The sequence below is a fragment of the Calonectris borealis genome, chromosome 3 (genome assembly GCF_964195595.1).
Source record: "Calonectris borealis chromosome 3, bCalBor7.hap1.2, whole genome shotgun sequence".
Taxonomy (NCBI): domain Eukaryota; kingdom Metazoa; phylum Chordata; class Aves; order Procellariiformes; family Procellariidae; genus Calonectris; species Calonectris borealis.
Genome location: NC_134314.1, coordinates 21,480,237 through 21,494,453, shown reverse-complemented (window position 1 = coordinate 21,494,453; position 14,217 = coordinate 21,480,237). Strand labels below are relative to the sequence as shown.

At 35.3% G+C, this 14,217-nt stretch overlaps 1 protein-coding gene across 1 annotated transcript in view; it reads left to right on the top strand.

Annotated features, from left to right (window-relative positions):
• SNTG2 (syntrophin gamma 2) overlaps positions 1 to 14,217 on the top strand; it is a 326,817-nt gene that overhangs the window by 275,050 nt on the left and 37,550 nt on the right. The window contains exons 12-13 of the mRNA XM_075145143.1: positions 3,287 to 3,403; positions 13,761 to 13,832. Coding sequence (XP_075001244.1) covers positions 3,287 to 3,403; positions 13,761 to 13,832 — 189 coding nt within the window. The remainder of the gene's footprint in view (positions 1 to 3,286; positions 3,404 to 13,760; positions 13,833 to 14,217) is intronic.

The following is a 14,217-nucleotide window of genomic DNA, read 5'->3' as shown; positions in this document are numbered from 1 at the left end:
TTATTTTCTTATGTAAGATATAAATCAGCAGACCATTTTTTTTTATTTCTGTTGTGAGGTATATAACTGTTTCCTTGTTCCACAAATTATGTTGACAATGCAAAGCTAAGTAATGGTTTTAAAGAAAATGAAAATTGAAAAACTTTTAATCAGTTTCTGATATATCTTGGGAATTATAATCAAATTTAGAAACAAAAATGGTCTTTTTATATTTTTAAGGGTTCTAAAACTTTCTCTTTGCTTTGATGATCTATTATTTGGTTTTTTCTGATTGCAGTTCTTTTTTCCTGGAATTGGAGTTTTTGTTAGTCATTTCAATCAAGCAGAGTAATATTCAGTGCAATGTATTCAAAATGTAACTGAAGTGTTGCTGTTTGGTTTTGTGTAGACTTTGATGAAGTGGAATGAATAAGTGACCTTATCACAATCCATATAAATAAAGAGTGATATTACGATGTTGTAATAATTCAGTGAGTAGAAAGACCAACCCCCCAAAATCTAGTTGAGTGAATGTGGCTTTGTATCATTCTTTTTTTTGTCTGAGGTTGAAAGAGATTTCAGCATGCAGAACAGCTTAACATTGAGTTTATAGCTGTTAATAATTATAAAAATCTGTTTGTCATGTGGAGAAGGGTATACTTCAAACCAAGTCTCTTGATTCTGATCTACCACAGTTCCATTTCAGTAAAACATCTAGAACACATGCCCAAAAAATATGTCTCGGCTAGAAAATGCAGTCTTGTGTTTGTAGCTAAATACATACTCAAGAGAATTATCCAGAAGATTAAGTGCTCCATGAAATTGAGGCTGTAACATTTGGCACTCCTATCACATCTTGCAGCCATAGATAAGAATACAACAGTGATAGGGCCTTCATACAAATTCCATAAAATAAGTAAAGGAAATTATTCCCATTTCACAGATGGAAAACTTTGACATAAAGTACATTTTCATTGAAAAACAAATCTCATTTTACTTCAGTTAGAGAAATTCAGTGCCCTTTTTCTAAATTTAGAATTTTATGCAAAGAAAGTATGGTTGTCTTTTGCACTACTGTTGGTACCTTAGGACCAGTGCTTATGGGCCAACCTGTTTCTGTCAACTAGATAAGTCAAGTTTTTCCTGTCAATCACAAGAAATCACGTGTGTATTTTGAAGTGAAAACACAATCTTGACAAGTGGAATTCCAGTCTTCTGATACCATCCTGCCCTGAGTTTCAACTAAGAACTTCATATATTCCTTCTTTTAATATATTAAATCAACATCTTTGGTTTGCAAGAAGATACATAGTTATATTTCTCAGAATGTGTCATGTTTGCTTTAATATATAGTGTTCGATGAATAACCTGGGCAAGCTGCAGACTTTATCTGTGACTTAGTTTTGCCATTTGGCATTGTGGATAATTCCAAAATTATTTGGTGAGTGGTGCTGTAAGAATAAATGGTGATGATAATGATGATGAATGGAGAACAAAATAGAGAGCCATATCCTTTGCTTATCGATTTATCAATTTAATCAGTAATTTTTTTTTTAATCAGTAAAGATTTTAATAGTTACAGGTTAATAAATGGTGTCCATTTGCAAGTCAGCAAACATGACTTTATGAATGGAAAGGAGAATATTGTATTGTTTGTGCCCTGTGATTTGGACATTATTCTTTTTGTCTGTATTATTTGATATTATATTACCACGCTGATAAACTCAATATATAATATAGTTTGTAGTAGATTATCAACAATACTATAGTATATTTTGTTAAAGTAATGAAGTGTCTGAACATCCTGTTTTTAAACGTTTGCTGAGTACTATAGAAACATTGTTTTGGTGAGAGTTATTAAATTTACACAATGGCAAAGTGAGAATTGGAAAGGCTACTGCATTTATTGTGCTGTTTCTTAGATCTCCTTAAAATGTTCATGCTGGAGCTTGGTAAAAGAGTATAGAGAAGGATTGTCTGGCTCAACATATTGATTTATTATTTATTTCTGAATAAGTTGATTGGTAAGAGACATAATTGATACATTAAATAACAAAATTAGAAAACAATGTGTGATATTTTCATGATATAAGAGTATGAGCATGCATCTATACTATTAGCTACTCCCTGTCCATTTTTTCCACCTTTGTGCTGTGTTGGTAATAACTACAGGTACGCACGTTGAGCTTTCAATAGAAAAGCATTCCTGAGATCATCACATTTTTCCCAAATCTATCTGTAGAACAAATGCTGAAGTTTTCATGCAAATTAATGTATGCCTTCTTCAGGCTGTTTCCACTGACTTCCAGCAAAGCTCTGTGGGCTCAGTATATTCACAAATGCTATGACATTTCTGCCTCTGTGTAACTCAATATTTTCCATAAGTGTAGCCTTAATTGAAAATGAGCAAGCTTATCAGCAATAGCTGTATATTCAGATTGGTGAATCAGTCTAGATTCGAGTACCTGTTTCAAGGGCAATACGTTCCTCTTAATGTATGCAAAAAGAAGCCCAAAATGTTTACGTTTGTTATTTTTATATATCATGATATTCTACTACCACACTATGGCATTATTCCTTTATAAATTTGCATTTACCTCAAAAAGGAAGCATGCAGTCTTAATTCTTTATTTTATTTTTTCTTATAATTAATTTATCTGAAATACAAAGATATGTATTGTAATACTCAGAGCAAAATTGTGTAACAACTGAATTTGACATTTAATTCTATGAAAACATAAATTGTTGTCATAAGATAAAGTGTATATTAAAAAAAGTATATAAACTGTGAAAGACAATCAGTGTGACAAAGACACTTTGTTAACAGTGGCAAACGTGAGCATACAAAAAGCTGTTTGTTTTCATGTAAATCTAGTGATTTCTTCAGTTGTATTTCTTTAGAGGTACATGTAACAGAAATTTCAGTATGTCCAAGTTTTGACTGTGCTGTAGATAATTTAGGATCATGTTTTTTATAAACTGCTGGCTGAACTATTTCAGTACACCTAGTTTTTCTGCTGGCTCAAGTGAGAGTCTGCTGAGACATACATAGGTGGCTTTTAAAATGGTGATTATTTCAGACAAGATTCAACGTGTTCTGTAAGTCTCTTCAAGGACTTCTGACACACTGGCATGATACCATACACTTCAATAGTATGCTAGTGGTGGGAAGGCAAACGTGAAAAAGGGGATGATGCGTCCTATTCTAATATGATCATTCTTCCTTGTGGAAAGACTTGACCTATTCAGATATATCTTATGCACCACTGAAAAACAAAGCTTTAATTTTCAATTATTTTCTTTACAGGTCATACATATGGGATGGGTAAATGAGAGACTTGAAGGAACTGATTCATCTCAGCTCTACAAATTCAAGTTTCTGGCACTGAAGGGTTCATCCTTCTACATTTTCAGTACTCCACCGGTAAAAGAAAAATTTTTTTGTGACCGTTTCATTGTAAATGGAAATCTGTTTGTTATGTCTGGCTTTGTTTTTCCTTACCAAATGAAGTTGTCAGCTGAGATTTCAAAAGAAGTTAAAGCCATAGATGCCACTGAATTTCAGTAAGCTTTAGATATTTAACCTCTTTCAAGGTCCTCTGAAAATCTTACTGTACCTGGATAGTTCAAAGAATTCCTAATAGGGAGTAAGTGTTTTACTTTTTAAAGTTGTTAAGTTCAGATTTTTCTCTGGTTCATTAGGCCCGATATTTCTTATCTTACTTATTCTAAACTATTTTGTAGATTTAATGAGTTGGTAGTTACTCTGTTTTCTTAAAGACAAGATACATCACGAAATACATCATCCATGCTATCAGTAGATACTTGTGGATTTTGCACACATGCAAGGGATTGAACTGTTACAGAGAATCCAATGCTAATTGTACAGTTTGAACAAATGACATCATCTTGCCTTGATAATTTACATAGCTAGTAATGAGACTTCTATTTCACAACAGATGACTTCTCTAATACTTCTCTAAAAAAAAAAAATTAATTTAAAAGAATGAAACCGAATTGAGCTGTAGAATTGTAGACTCTTAAAAAGTGACCTATACTTACCACATAGTATTTTTTTATGCTTTCTTTCTTTTTTCTCCAGCTTTAAACAAATCAAAAAGAATAAAATGTGGAGTTAGAATGCAATTTCAATTTTACAGCTTCCTTACGGTTTTGCTCAGAAGGTGGTCAATCTCCAGTTTCTTCAGCTAATCCAAAGAAAATCTGATCCTTCACACATGTACCATCTGCAGTACCTTTGGGAAGTACATACTCTTCAAACCTTATTTATGAACCTCACTGAGAAGCAATCAGTAACATTTTATCTCTCTCTAGATTGAAATTCTAAATTCAATGATTCCAAGCATTTTTAAATGGCCAGTAGTCCCTTTTTAAAATGAGACAACACATCTGGGAAAAGTTTTTTTTTCCCCCTTCAAAAAATTATTTGTCTATATGTTAAGTCAAGGAACTAAAATTTGATTCAATTACTACAATCCAATTAAAATGCAAAACCAATACAAAAATATTAAACAAATAAATAACACACCACATGAATGCTTTTCCTTTATAAATTGTAATTATTGTTTTCAGACCTGTTTTTGAAGAAACATTTTTGATATAATTAAAACTATCCATCTACATGATACTAATTGGGGATAAACTACTTCATTTATCATGTTCAGCACTCTACTAAGAACAGACAAGTGAGAATGAATGTTTGGTAGTATTCGTACTGTTACTTGTCAGTATCTACTACACTCTATTGTGTTTCTGCACAATTTTTTTCATAGAAACAATGGCTTTTCAAAAAAATGAACAAAGGGGACCACTTTGGTCGATGTGTTATGTCATCTCAGTAATCAGATACACCAGTAAGTTTGACACAGATTATAAATCATAAAACCTGTTGACCAGTTTTCTTGCTATTTAATCATCCCACAGATGCTTTATATTAGGGGGAAAAAAACCCCAGGAAATTGGCAATTTCCAAAAATCACCCACCTGGAGAATTCAAACCTGGATCAAAAGCCACACTTCAAAGATAGTTATCAATGTCCTGAGGGTACCTCCAGCCCTGACTATCCCTGACCCTCTTCCCTGGGGCTCCCCCCACCCTTCCCGCAGCCCAGGACCCCATTGCAGCCCCCCCATGGCCATCAGCCCCTGCCCCAGCAACACAGCAGGGCCAGTCTCCAGCTCCCCACAGCCCTATCCTGCCCAGCCATGGGCCCCAACAAGCCAGGCCCACCCACAGGCCCCCATCCAGGCCCAGCCTCAGCCCGTCCCTGTCACCAGGGAGGTGCCTGGTGCCCAGAGCTGGGGCTGCCCCCAGTCCCCATGGCTGCCCTGCTCCTGGGGCATGTACTGGGCCTGGCTGGGATGGAGATAACTTTCTTCATAGTAGCTAATATGGCAGTGGGTTTTGTATTTGTGGCTAAAACAATGGTAAAACACCAGTGGTTTGGCTGTTGCTGAGCTTTGCTTGCACAGCGTTTCTCTGTTTCTCACACTGCTTACCCTGGGAATGGGCAAGAGGTTGGGAGGAGACACCGCCAGGACAGCTGACCCAAATAGGCCAAAAGGGATATTATGTACCATAAAACATCATGCTCAGCAATAAAAAACAGGGATTTGGTCTTCAAAAGTAGCCATTGCTTGGAGACTGGCTGGGCATTGGTCTGCTTGGGGTGGGCAGGGTGCGATCACCTTTGCATCAACTTGGTTTTTTTCCTCTTTCCATCACTTATTAAACCGTCTTTATTTTGACCCACGAGTTTTCTTGATTTTGCTCTTCCTATTCTGTCCCCCATCCCACTGCAGGGGGGATGGGGAGTTAGCGAGCGGCTGTGTGGGTGCTTAGCTGTTGGATGGGGTCAACCCACTACAGGGTGATGGGATGGGCCCTGGCTGGCAAGGACCCTGCCCTGCCAGACCCCAGGGGAGCTCTTATGGCACCCAGGGAGCCACCAACCCACGCTGTGCCCTGACTCTGGTTCTGTGTCACATGTCCCAGCTCTGTACTGGAAACACAGTTCCCCACACAAAGCTGTGCATAGAGCTGTTTCACTATTTTTAGAGATATTTAATGGTACTGCTCTTACCATTACTCCCACTGACTTTTTTTTACTGTGTTAAGTGAAACATTAAAAAATGGATCGTTCTATCACAAAAATACAGATGTTTTAACTTGCTTGATCTTTAGAAGATACGAGTTTAACATTATGTTTTATTTTAGAGATGTTTCTGTGATGGTATTGCTATTTGCATACTGAATCAATGTAGTGTATCAGTGTATCACTGTAATGTGCACAGAGTAGATTACCTACAAGTCATACAGTTATCTTTAGTTGTAATGACCTTACCCATAACTTTACAGCTGTTTGTAAAAGGATCTGGTACAATTTCTACTCTTTTTCATAGAATCATAGAATAGTTTGGATTGGAAGGGACCTTTAAAGGTCATCTAGTCCAACCCCCCAGCCACAGGCAGGGGCAGGGACATCTTCAGCTAGATCAGGTTGCTCAGAGCACCGTCCAACCTGACCTTGAATGTTTCCAGGGATGGGACATCTACCACCTTTCTGGGCAACCTGTTCTAGTGTTTCACCGCCCTCATTGTAAAAAATTTCTTCCTTCCCTCACTGTAAAAAATTTCTTCCTTATATCTAGTCTAAATCTACCCTCTTTTAGTTTAAAGTTCACCCCTTGTCCTGTCGCAACAGGCCCTGCTAAAAAGTTTGCTGGCATCTTTCTTATAACCCCCCTTTAAGTACTGAAAGGCTGCAATAAGGTCTCCCTGAAGCCTTCTCTTCTCCTGGCTGAATAATCCCAACTCTGTCAGCCTTTCTTCATAGGGGAGACATTTTTCTACTTCATTGTGTATAAAAGATGATATGAATGTAAATACAGCTGCTAACTTCCGTAAGAATGGAAAACATAGTTACCCATGGGCAAAAATAAAGAAAATTGTGGAAAAAATGTGGATATTATAATATGAAAGAAATTACTATGGCAAGTAATATTCTATTTATACTCCATTTCAACAATATCTCAGATGGTATTTCCAAAAATGTATAAGCTTCACCATAGAAGTAAATGCCAAGAACGGTATGATTAACAGAGAATAGTCTTTCTGCATCCCTAAAGTGGCTTATCTAGCTGTATTTAAGAAATTTACAGATTTCATTTACAGATTGCTATATTAGAGTTGTGACACATTTCTGAAAACTGCACATGTGAAAAACACCATTGCATAAATAGAAATTCTTCTGTCAATGTTAATATACAAACAGTATTTTATTACATTCTAAAAGCATCTAATAAATTTCTGTCAATTTTCAGATCTTGAAAAAGGTTCTGAATTCATATCCTAAAAGAAATTGGAGAGACATTATTCAAAATTGTCATTCAAGAACAAACTATTTTTTTATGTCACTGAAAATTTCCAGAAAAATGAAATGTTTTGGTTTTACGGAATATGGGCTTTATGTAGGGGAGGATTGTACTGTTTGATTTTTTATGTCTTCCTCATAGTCCAATATGGTTTTTAAATTCAAGTCTTAAAGTAGCCATATCTTTGGAGCTGTTGTGTTACCCTTAATTACAAAACTATCTTTTTCAACTTGATTAAATAAATAACACTGAAGTGGTTTACGTGAAGGCAGCTAGGCAATCACTGCATATGCTGCTTATAGTTTTAAGGAAAGGAATAAATACAAGAATAATGTGAAAGTAACAGATATAGTTCCACTTTTGAAAAACATTATAGGGAAGAAAATCTTGCATAATGTAATTAGCACGAGCAGTGATTTGAATGTTAGAGTACTGCTATGTAAGTTCTAAAGACTTGTATTTGTAATTTACATTGCACATAATGTCAATGTAACATATTAGGAAAGAGGTGGCAATGAATTGGAGGGCATAGACTTGATGATGAATGCTTTTGGTGAACTTTCTAACTCTACACACAAGTGTTTATTTATTTTGTTCTATTTCTTTTATTTATTTTGACTGCTTTTTAGTGTGTGTTTTGTACCAACAAGTTTGAGTTGTTTTGGACATATTTAGGCTTCTTTTACTGCTATATCATAGTTCATCTCAAGAACATTTCTTGATTTTTTTTTCCTTTTTAACATCTCTTAATTTTTTAAAATTATACTTGGCTCTTTTTTTTCATTGAAGAGTGAAGAGACCAGTGAAATTAATTACTCTTGACCTAAAAGTATTTCATCTTTTGCTTAGACCTGTTTAATACTTCTAGGTGGGCTGGATGCTTCTGCTGAATTGTCAGATAATGCAGCATTCTTTGTATTCCACTAATAAGTATTACAGCCACTTTGATCTTTTTTTTCCTTAAGTTTTACTCTTTAAATGTATTCAAACTGTTTTAATATTTTGGGGGACACTTGAGATTTCTAGAATCAGATTCAGTGTTCATAGGAAGTCAGAGTATGTTATGTTCGCTTTGACATTAGTGAGTTTTGAAGTGTGATTCTCATTTATATGCACTCCATATTTATTTCTCATGTCTAGTCAATCCTTCAGTGCTGATCTCTGAATAGGCATGAAAGTCTTTTATGCCTATTTTATAATTGCAGAATTGTCTTCTCTAGGGATTAACTTTTTCAGTTTGTTGTTTACTACATGTATGTGTTAAAATGAATTTAACTTTATTGTTTTCTCTCTATTTTAAATCATAACTTTTTAAAGAAAAATCAATGATTAACACACACATTTAAAACTAAGTATATTTGGAATATGAGCCTGAACTGATGCTGAGATCACTTGGTCTAACTAAGTAAAACTAGATTTTAGTAGTTTGTTTATTTTCGGAAATCCACTGTAATGCCAGTTTTTAAAACATGAGGAACTTACAGAAACTCATGCTGAATTAAAAAGTACTTCTGCAAGACTTAGCACTTTTGTATCTCTACATACTTATTTCAGTCTCTCATTATGGACTTAAAATTGTAACTTCAGGTTCCTAACTCAGGATCCTGAGGGGATCGAGTGCTCCCTCAGTAAGTTTGCAGACGACACCAAGTTGGGCGGGAGTGTTGATCTGCTGGAGGGTAGGAAGGCTCTGCAGAGGGACCTGGACAGGCTGGATCGATGGGCCGAGGCCAACTGTATGAGATTCAACAAGGCCAAGTGCCGGGTCCTGCACTTCGGCCACAACAACCCCAGGCAACGCTACAGGCTTGGGGAAGAGTGGCTGGAAAGCTGCCCAGAGGAAAAGGACCTGGGGGTACTGGTTGACAGCCGGCTGAACATGAGCCGGCAGTGTGCCCAGGTGGCCAAGAAGGCCAACGGCATCCTGGCCTGTATCAGAAATAGTGTGGCCAGCAGGAGTAGGGAGGTGATCGTCCCCCTGTACTCGGCACTGGTGAGGCCGCACCTCGAATACTGTGTTCAGTTTTGGGCCCCTCACTACAAGAAAGACATGGAGGTGCTGGAGCGCGTCCAGAGGAGGGCAACGAAGCTGGTGAAGGGCCTGGAGCACAAGCCTTATAAGGAGCGGCTGAGGGAACTGGGGTTGTTTAGCCTGGAGAAGAGGAGGCTGAGGGGAGACCTCATCGCGCTCTACAACTACCTGAAAGGAGGTTGTAGCGAGGTGGGTGTTGGTCTCTTCTCCCAATTAACTAGCGATAGGACAAGAGGAAATGGCTTCAAGTTGCGCCAAGGGAGGTTTAGATTGGACATTAGGAAAAATTTCTTTACTGAAAGAGTGGTTAGGCCTTGGAACAGGCTGCCCAGGGAAGTGGTGGAGTCACCATCCCTGGACGTATTTAAAAGACGTGTAGATGAGGCCCTTAGGGACATGGTGTAGTGGGCATGGTGGTGTTGGGTTGACGGTTGGACACGATGATCTTAGAGGTCTTTTCCAACCTGTATGATTCTATGATTCTATGATTCTATTTTTCTATCTGTGATCAGCTCAGTGTTATCAGTGAGTTTACAAATGTGTTATTTTACAATCTTTCTGAAAGCATTCATATAGCCAAATATCTACAAAACCAGGTATTCAATACATCACATAATGCACTGAATTAGCTAAGGAGTTGGTCTTCCAATAATAATAATAGCATTCAGCTACTGTTGGTCATAAATTCATGTATTAGACAAACACAAATTAAATTGGAAGCTCGGTGAATGCTAATTGGTACTTTCTTGTATTTTGACACTATTTTTGACACTTTGTCCAAACTAAATTCATATGAATGAAGTATATCTCATTAAGTGACCCATTCTGAATATACCTTTTTCGAAACATTTTGTCAAATGCTTTACTAAAAAATAATTATCTTGTCATGCTAAAATAAACCCAAGAAATTGCAATGTATAGAATACCTACAGGAACAATTCCAAGGAGAAAGAATGAGAAAAAAATTTTTATTGCCTAAGGAATATATTTCAGTATTTCATTTATTTTAGTTACCAATCATTACCCAGTTATTAAATGTGTGATGATGGATAAGCCTGCAATAAACTGAAACATCCTTTAAAGCAAATGAAGGATATTGCACTTTTTGTGAACTTTTCTGATTCTTTCCAATTTTTCTGATTGACTTGAAGTATATGATCGTTTGTAATTTTTTTAAAGCAATGCAGCCCATAACAATAACATTTTAAACTTAGACATACTATGATAGTTCTGAGAAAACTATAAATAATGTCAGCTGTCTCTTTGGATTCTAGTACCCCTTTGTAGCATGTTTGTTTCCCTTCCTCAAAATCCCTCTCAACATGTTATTCATGTTCTCCTTGCACACTATGATATTCAGACTGTTTCACTCTTGGCTTTAAGTATGGTAGCCTTTCTCTGACATACACAGTAAAAGAAAATCTTGGCTTATATAGGTGCTGACAGTTATCATCATCACTAGCTATCTCTGCTGAAAAAGTCATAAGAGGTTACAGAGAGTCAAAGGATGAAAGAGATGCACAGGATAATGGGGAGAAGGCTGAAGTATTCAGAGTGAATTTAATAGCATAGCAGTGTCACCATTGTCCATCGTAGCATCATTAATAGCAGCAAAGAACCCCAACAGTTTAAATTAATCCTCAGGAATCAAAACAAATGATATTAGCAAATGAAAGTTCAGTCATGTCTCAACAGCTTTTAGGTTATAGCCTGTGTCACTAAATTCAGTTTCATAAACAGCAGATTAAGTCAGTGCTTATGCTTTTATATCTTGTCTAGCCACTCATAGGAATGAAGGATTCTCCTGCTTTTAACCGAGATTGGAAAGAATCTTTCCCTTCAAGAAATTCAAGACCAAATAATGAATTAGCCACCATTCTGGGCTGTAAACCTTATTTTGCAAGAAGCATGAAGATCCCTTTTAAGGATCAACAGTAACGGGCTAAACCCAGTATTATTTAATTATTTTCTTTTCAAAACAGCCATCAAAGTAAAAAATATTTCTCTGTAAATAAGGATTAAGCAAAGAGCTGCAGTACTTGCTCTATGTGAGCATGTTTAAATGTATAATGCTACTTTATGAATCGGCTTTATAACTCCTCAGTTTCAGTTGTTTCTACATTTGTGTTATTGCTTACTCTTAGCAATAATTAAAAAGCAAAACTCAAATAAAATATTGAATGGACCTTACTAGGAGGAAAAGAGTAACAGAAATCTAAAAATTAGAAATGTATGACTCTAAAACTTGCTACATTTTATGAAGTGATGGGAGGACATAATAATATAATATAATATCTAAAATTACTTTAAGTTAATTTTCTAAAAAAGATAACATTAGATTTAAATTTGACAAAGTTCCTTTAAAGTAGTGCTAAGTACTTTTAAGGGTAGCTTTAATTTATGATGAGAAATTGCTCATAATAAAACAGAAAGAGAAAGTATATAACATGCTTTTACATATTCTACCACATGCATTGTATTCAAGTGTTTTTTGTCATTTGATTGTTAAAATATAAAAACTGTCAAATGGAGAACCCTAGAATATAAGTCTCTTTATATCCTGAAAAGATGTGGTGATAGAACTTTCTCTTCTAGAGGTCTTGAACGCCATTTGCAATAGGTGATTCATCTCATCTAAATTTAGTCATCTAGAAGTTAAAGATCTAATCTAAAGTTAGAGAAACTGAGAGAAAGCACTGCCTTTTTTTCTTTCTTTTTTCTTCTTTCACAATATAGTGAAATTCAGATTAGATTATTAAGAATTAGATTAGGTTGTTAAGATGTTACTTCTGATGTCTAAATTTGGTGGAATGCTTTCCACACTAAGAAGAAAGAATTCGGGTAAATTCTGAAACTGCTTTGAAACACATAGCTGTGGGGTCTAATCAATAACAATGTTCATTAGTTTCAATTGAAGTGGACATAAGAGCATACAAGATTAGAAGGAAGCTAACACCAAGTTCACATTACTCCTCCAACAACACTCTGAAGTAAGATTTAATAACCAGTAGAAGTCACATTAGTCTGCTGCTAAGTGTTGTAGTGGTCTAGATTTTCACCATCTTATTACCATTTTGCTTAATGGTTTAGAATTTATGAAGACTTCGAAATTCAACTTAAAAATAAATTTTAAAAAATCATGTTGATCTTCATGCAAAACATCAGGAACAAGATTGATTATTACAGGTGAATTATATGCTACTGTGAATACAGAGAAAAAGCATCTGTTATTGAACTTCATAGTTTTTTCCTAGTTAAGTTTCATCCACAGAAGCCACATGTTTTACAGCCAAATTTTGCTTTACCTAAATAATTTAATTTAATTTTTCTGCTTTCTTCCTTTTTGGAGGGTAGTGGGAACAGGACAAAACTGCATCTGCCCTAGTGTTTTAAAGTATCCAAGTTTGCTATTAGAGTCACCAAACACTGATTTCCATATGCTAAAGCCTCGGAGTTACAACTTAGTGAAATTCTTCCTATCTACTTAGTCAAATTCTTCATATCTATGCAGCCATTCCTGTGCATTCACCAAGAGCTAGGATTTTGCTCTAAAATATATAATCAAAATAATGTGTATTCCCCTTGTATTTTTCTTATGTATAGGTTCTTTTTTTTCTTGAACTACATAGCCTAGGTACTGGTTTTAAAAGCAAACAGATTATTACGTTATATCATGAACTAGAATTTAGGGAAAAACCTCAACTATCATTTTAACTGTCAAATTTTAACAGCCTGTCATGTCAACAGGATAAAGTAACAAAATCAAAAGAAAACAAAAAAATATGTCTTTTCATATTCATTATTAAGCACACAGTTGACATTCTTCTTAATTTCAAATATTGCTGTCACATAGTTCTTTTCAGTTTTTAATATAAATATTAAGATACTGGTGCCTTAATGTATGTAAACTCAAATCTGAATTTAGGAACGCATCTTGGTCTGTTGATTGTAAGATTCTTTTTTTTAAATTGAGACATGAAGCTGAATGACTCTGGGTTTGAGACTCTGGGTTTTCTGTGTTAGCATATTGGAAAATGAATATGCTTATGTAATTTACCACAGAGATTACAAAGAGGTTTCCATCATACTGTAGTAATAGTGGGGAAAAAATCAATGAAATTATTTAGTAACTTTTAATTACAGTAAGACTCCTGTAGATGCTATTTCTGTAACAATTGAATGCTATCTGACATCTTTTCTAAATGTTGGATATTAAATGTAGTAGTAGTAGTAATATGCCTATGTTTAGAGCATCCAGTAGAATATTGATGGGTGAAATCTTCTTAATTTTTTTCATCTGTACATGATTTTAGAATAAAAAATGTGTTGTTAATATTTTCTTTTGATATTATAGGTAAGCACACTAGACTGGGTACGAGCTGAAAAAATCTATAACCTCTGTGAGGTTCTATTTAAAATTCACAAGGTAGGTTTCCTAATGATTATAATGATATTATTTAGTAAAGAAAGCTTGCCTTTTCCTGTTAATGATAAGCTCAAGTTAATCTTAACTAGGAGTAGCCAACATTCAAATAGTTTATCTGTTGTTAAAAAACCTATTTGTAATGGCTAGTGCATTAGCTATGCAAGTATAAGAGAATATGGAAAATGGATTAAGCTCCAAGTGAGCAAGTTACTAAAATGCTTCCATATTGAAGAAATTTTTCCATATTAGAGCTGGTTATATGAAGTACAGGTGAGACACACAGCTAAGCATAATGAAGCTGGATATTGCTTTTTTCTTAGTGGTTCAGATTTTTGAGTGAATGTGATGAAAAATGCTTTTGCTGTAATTCCTTATATATATAAAG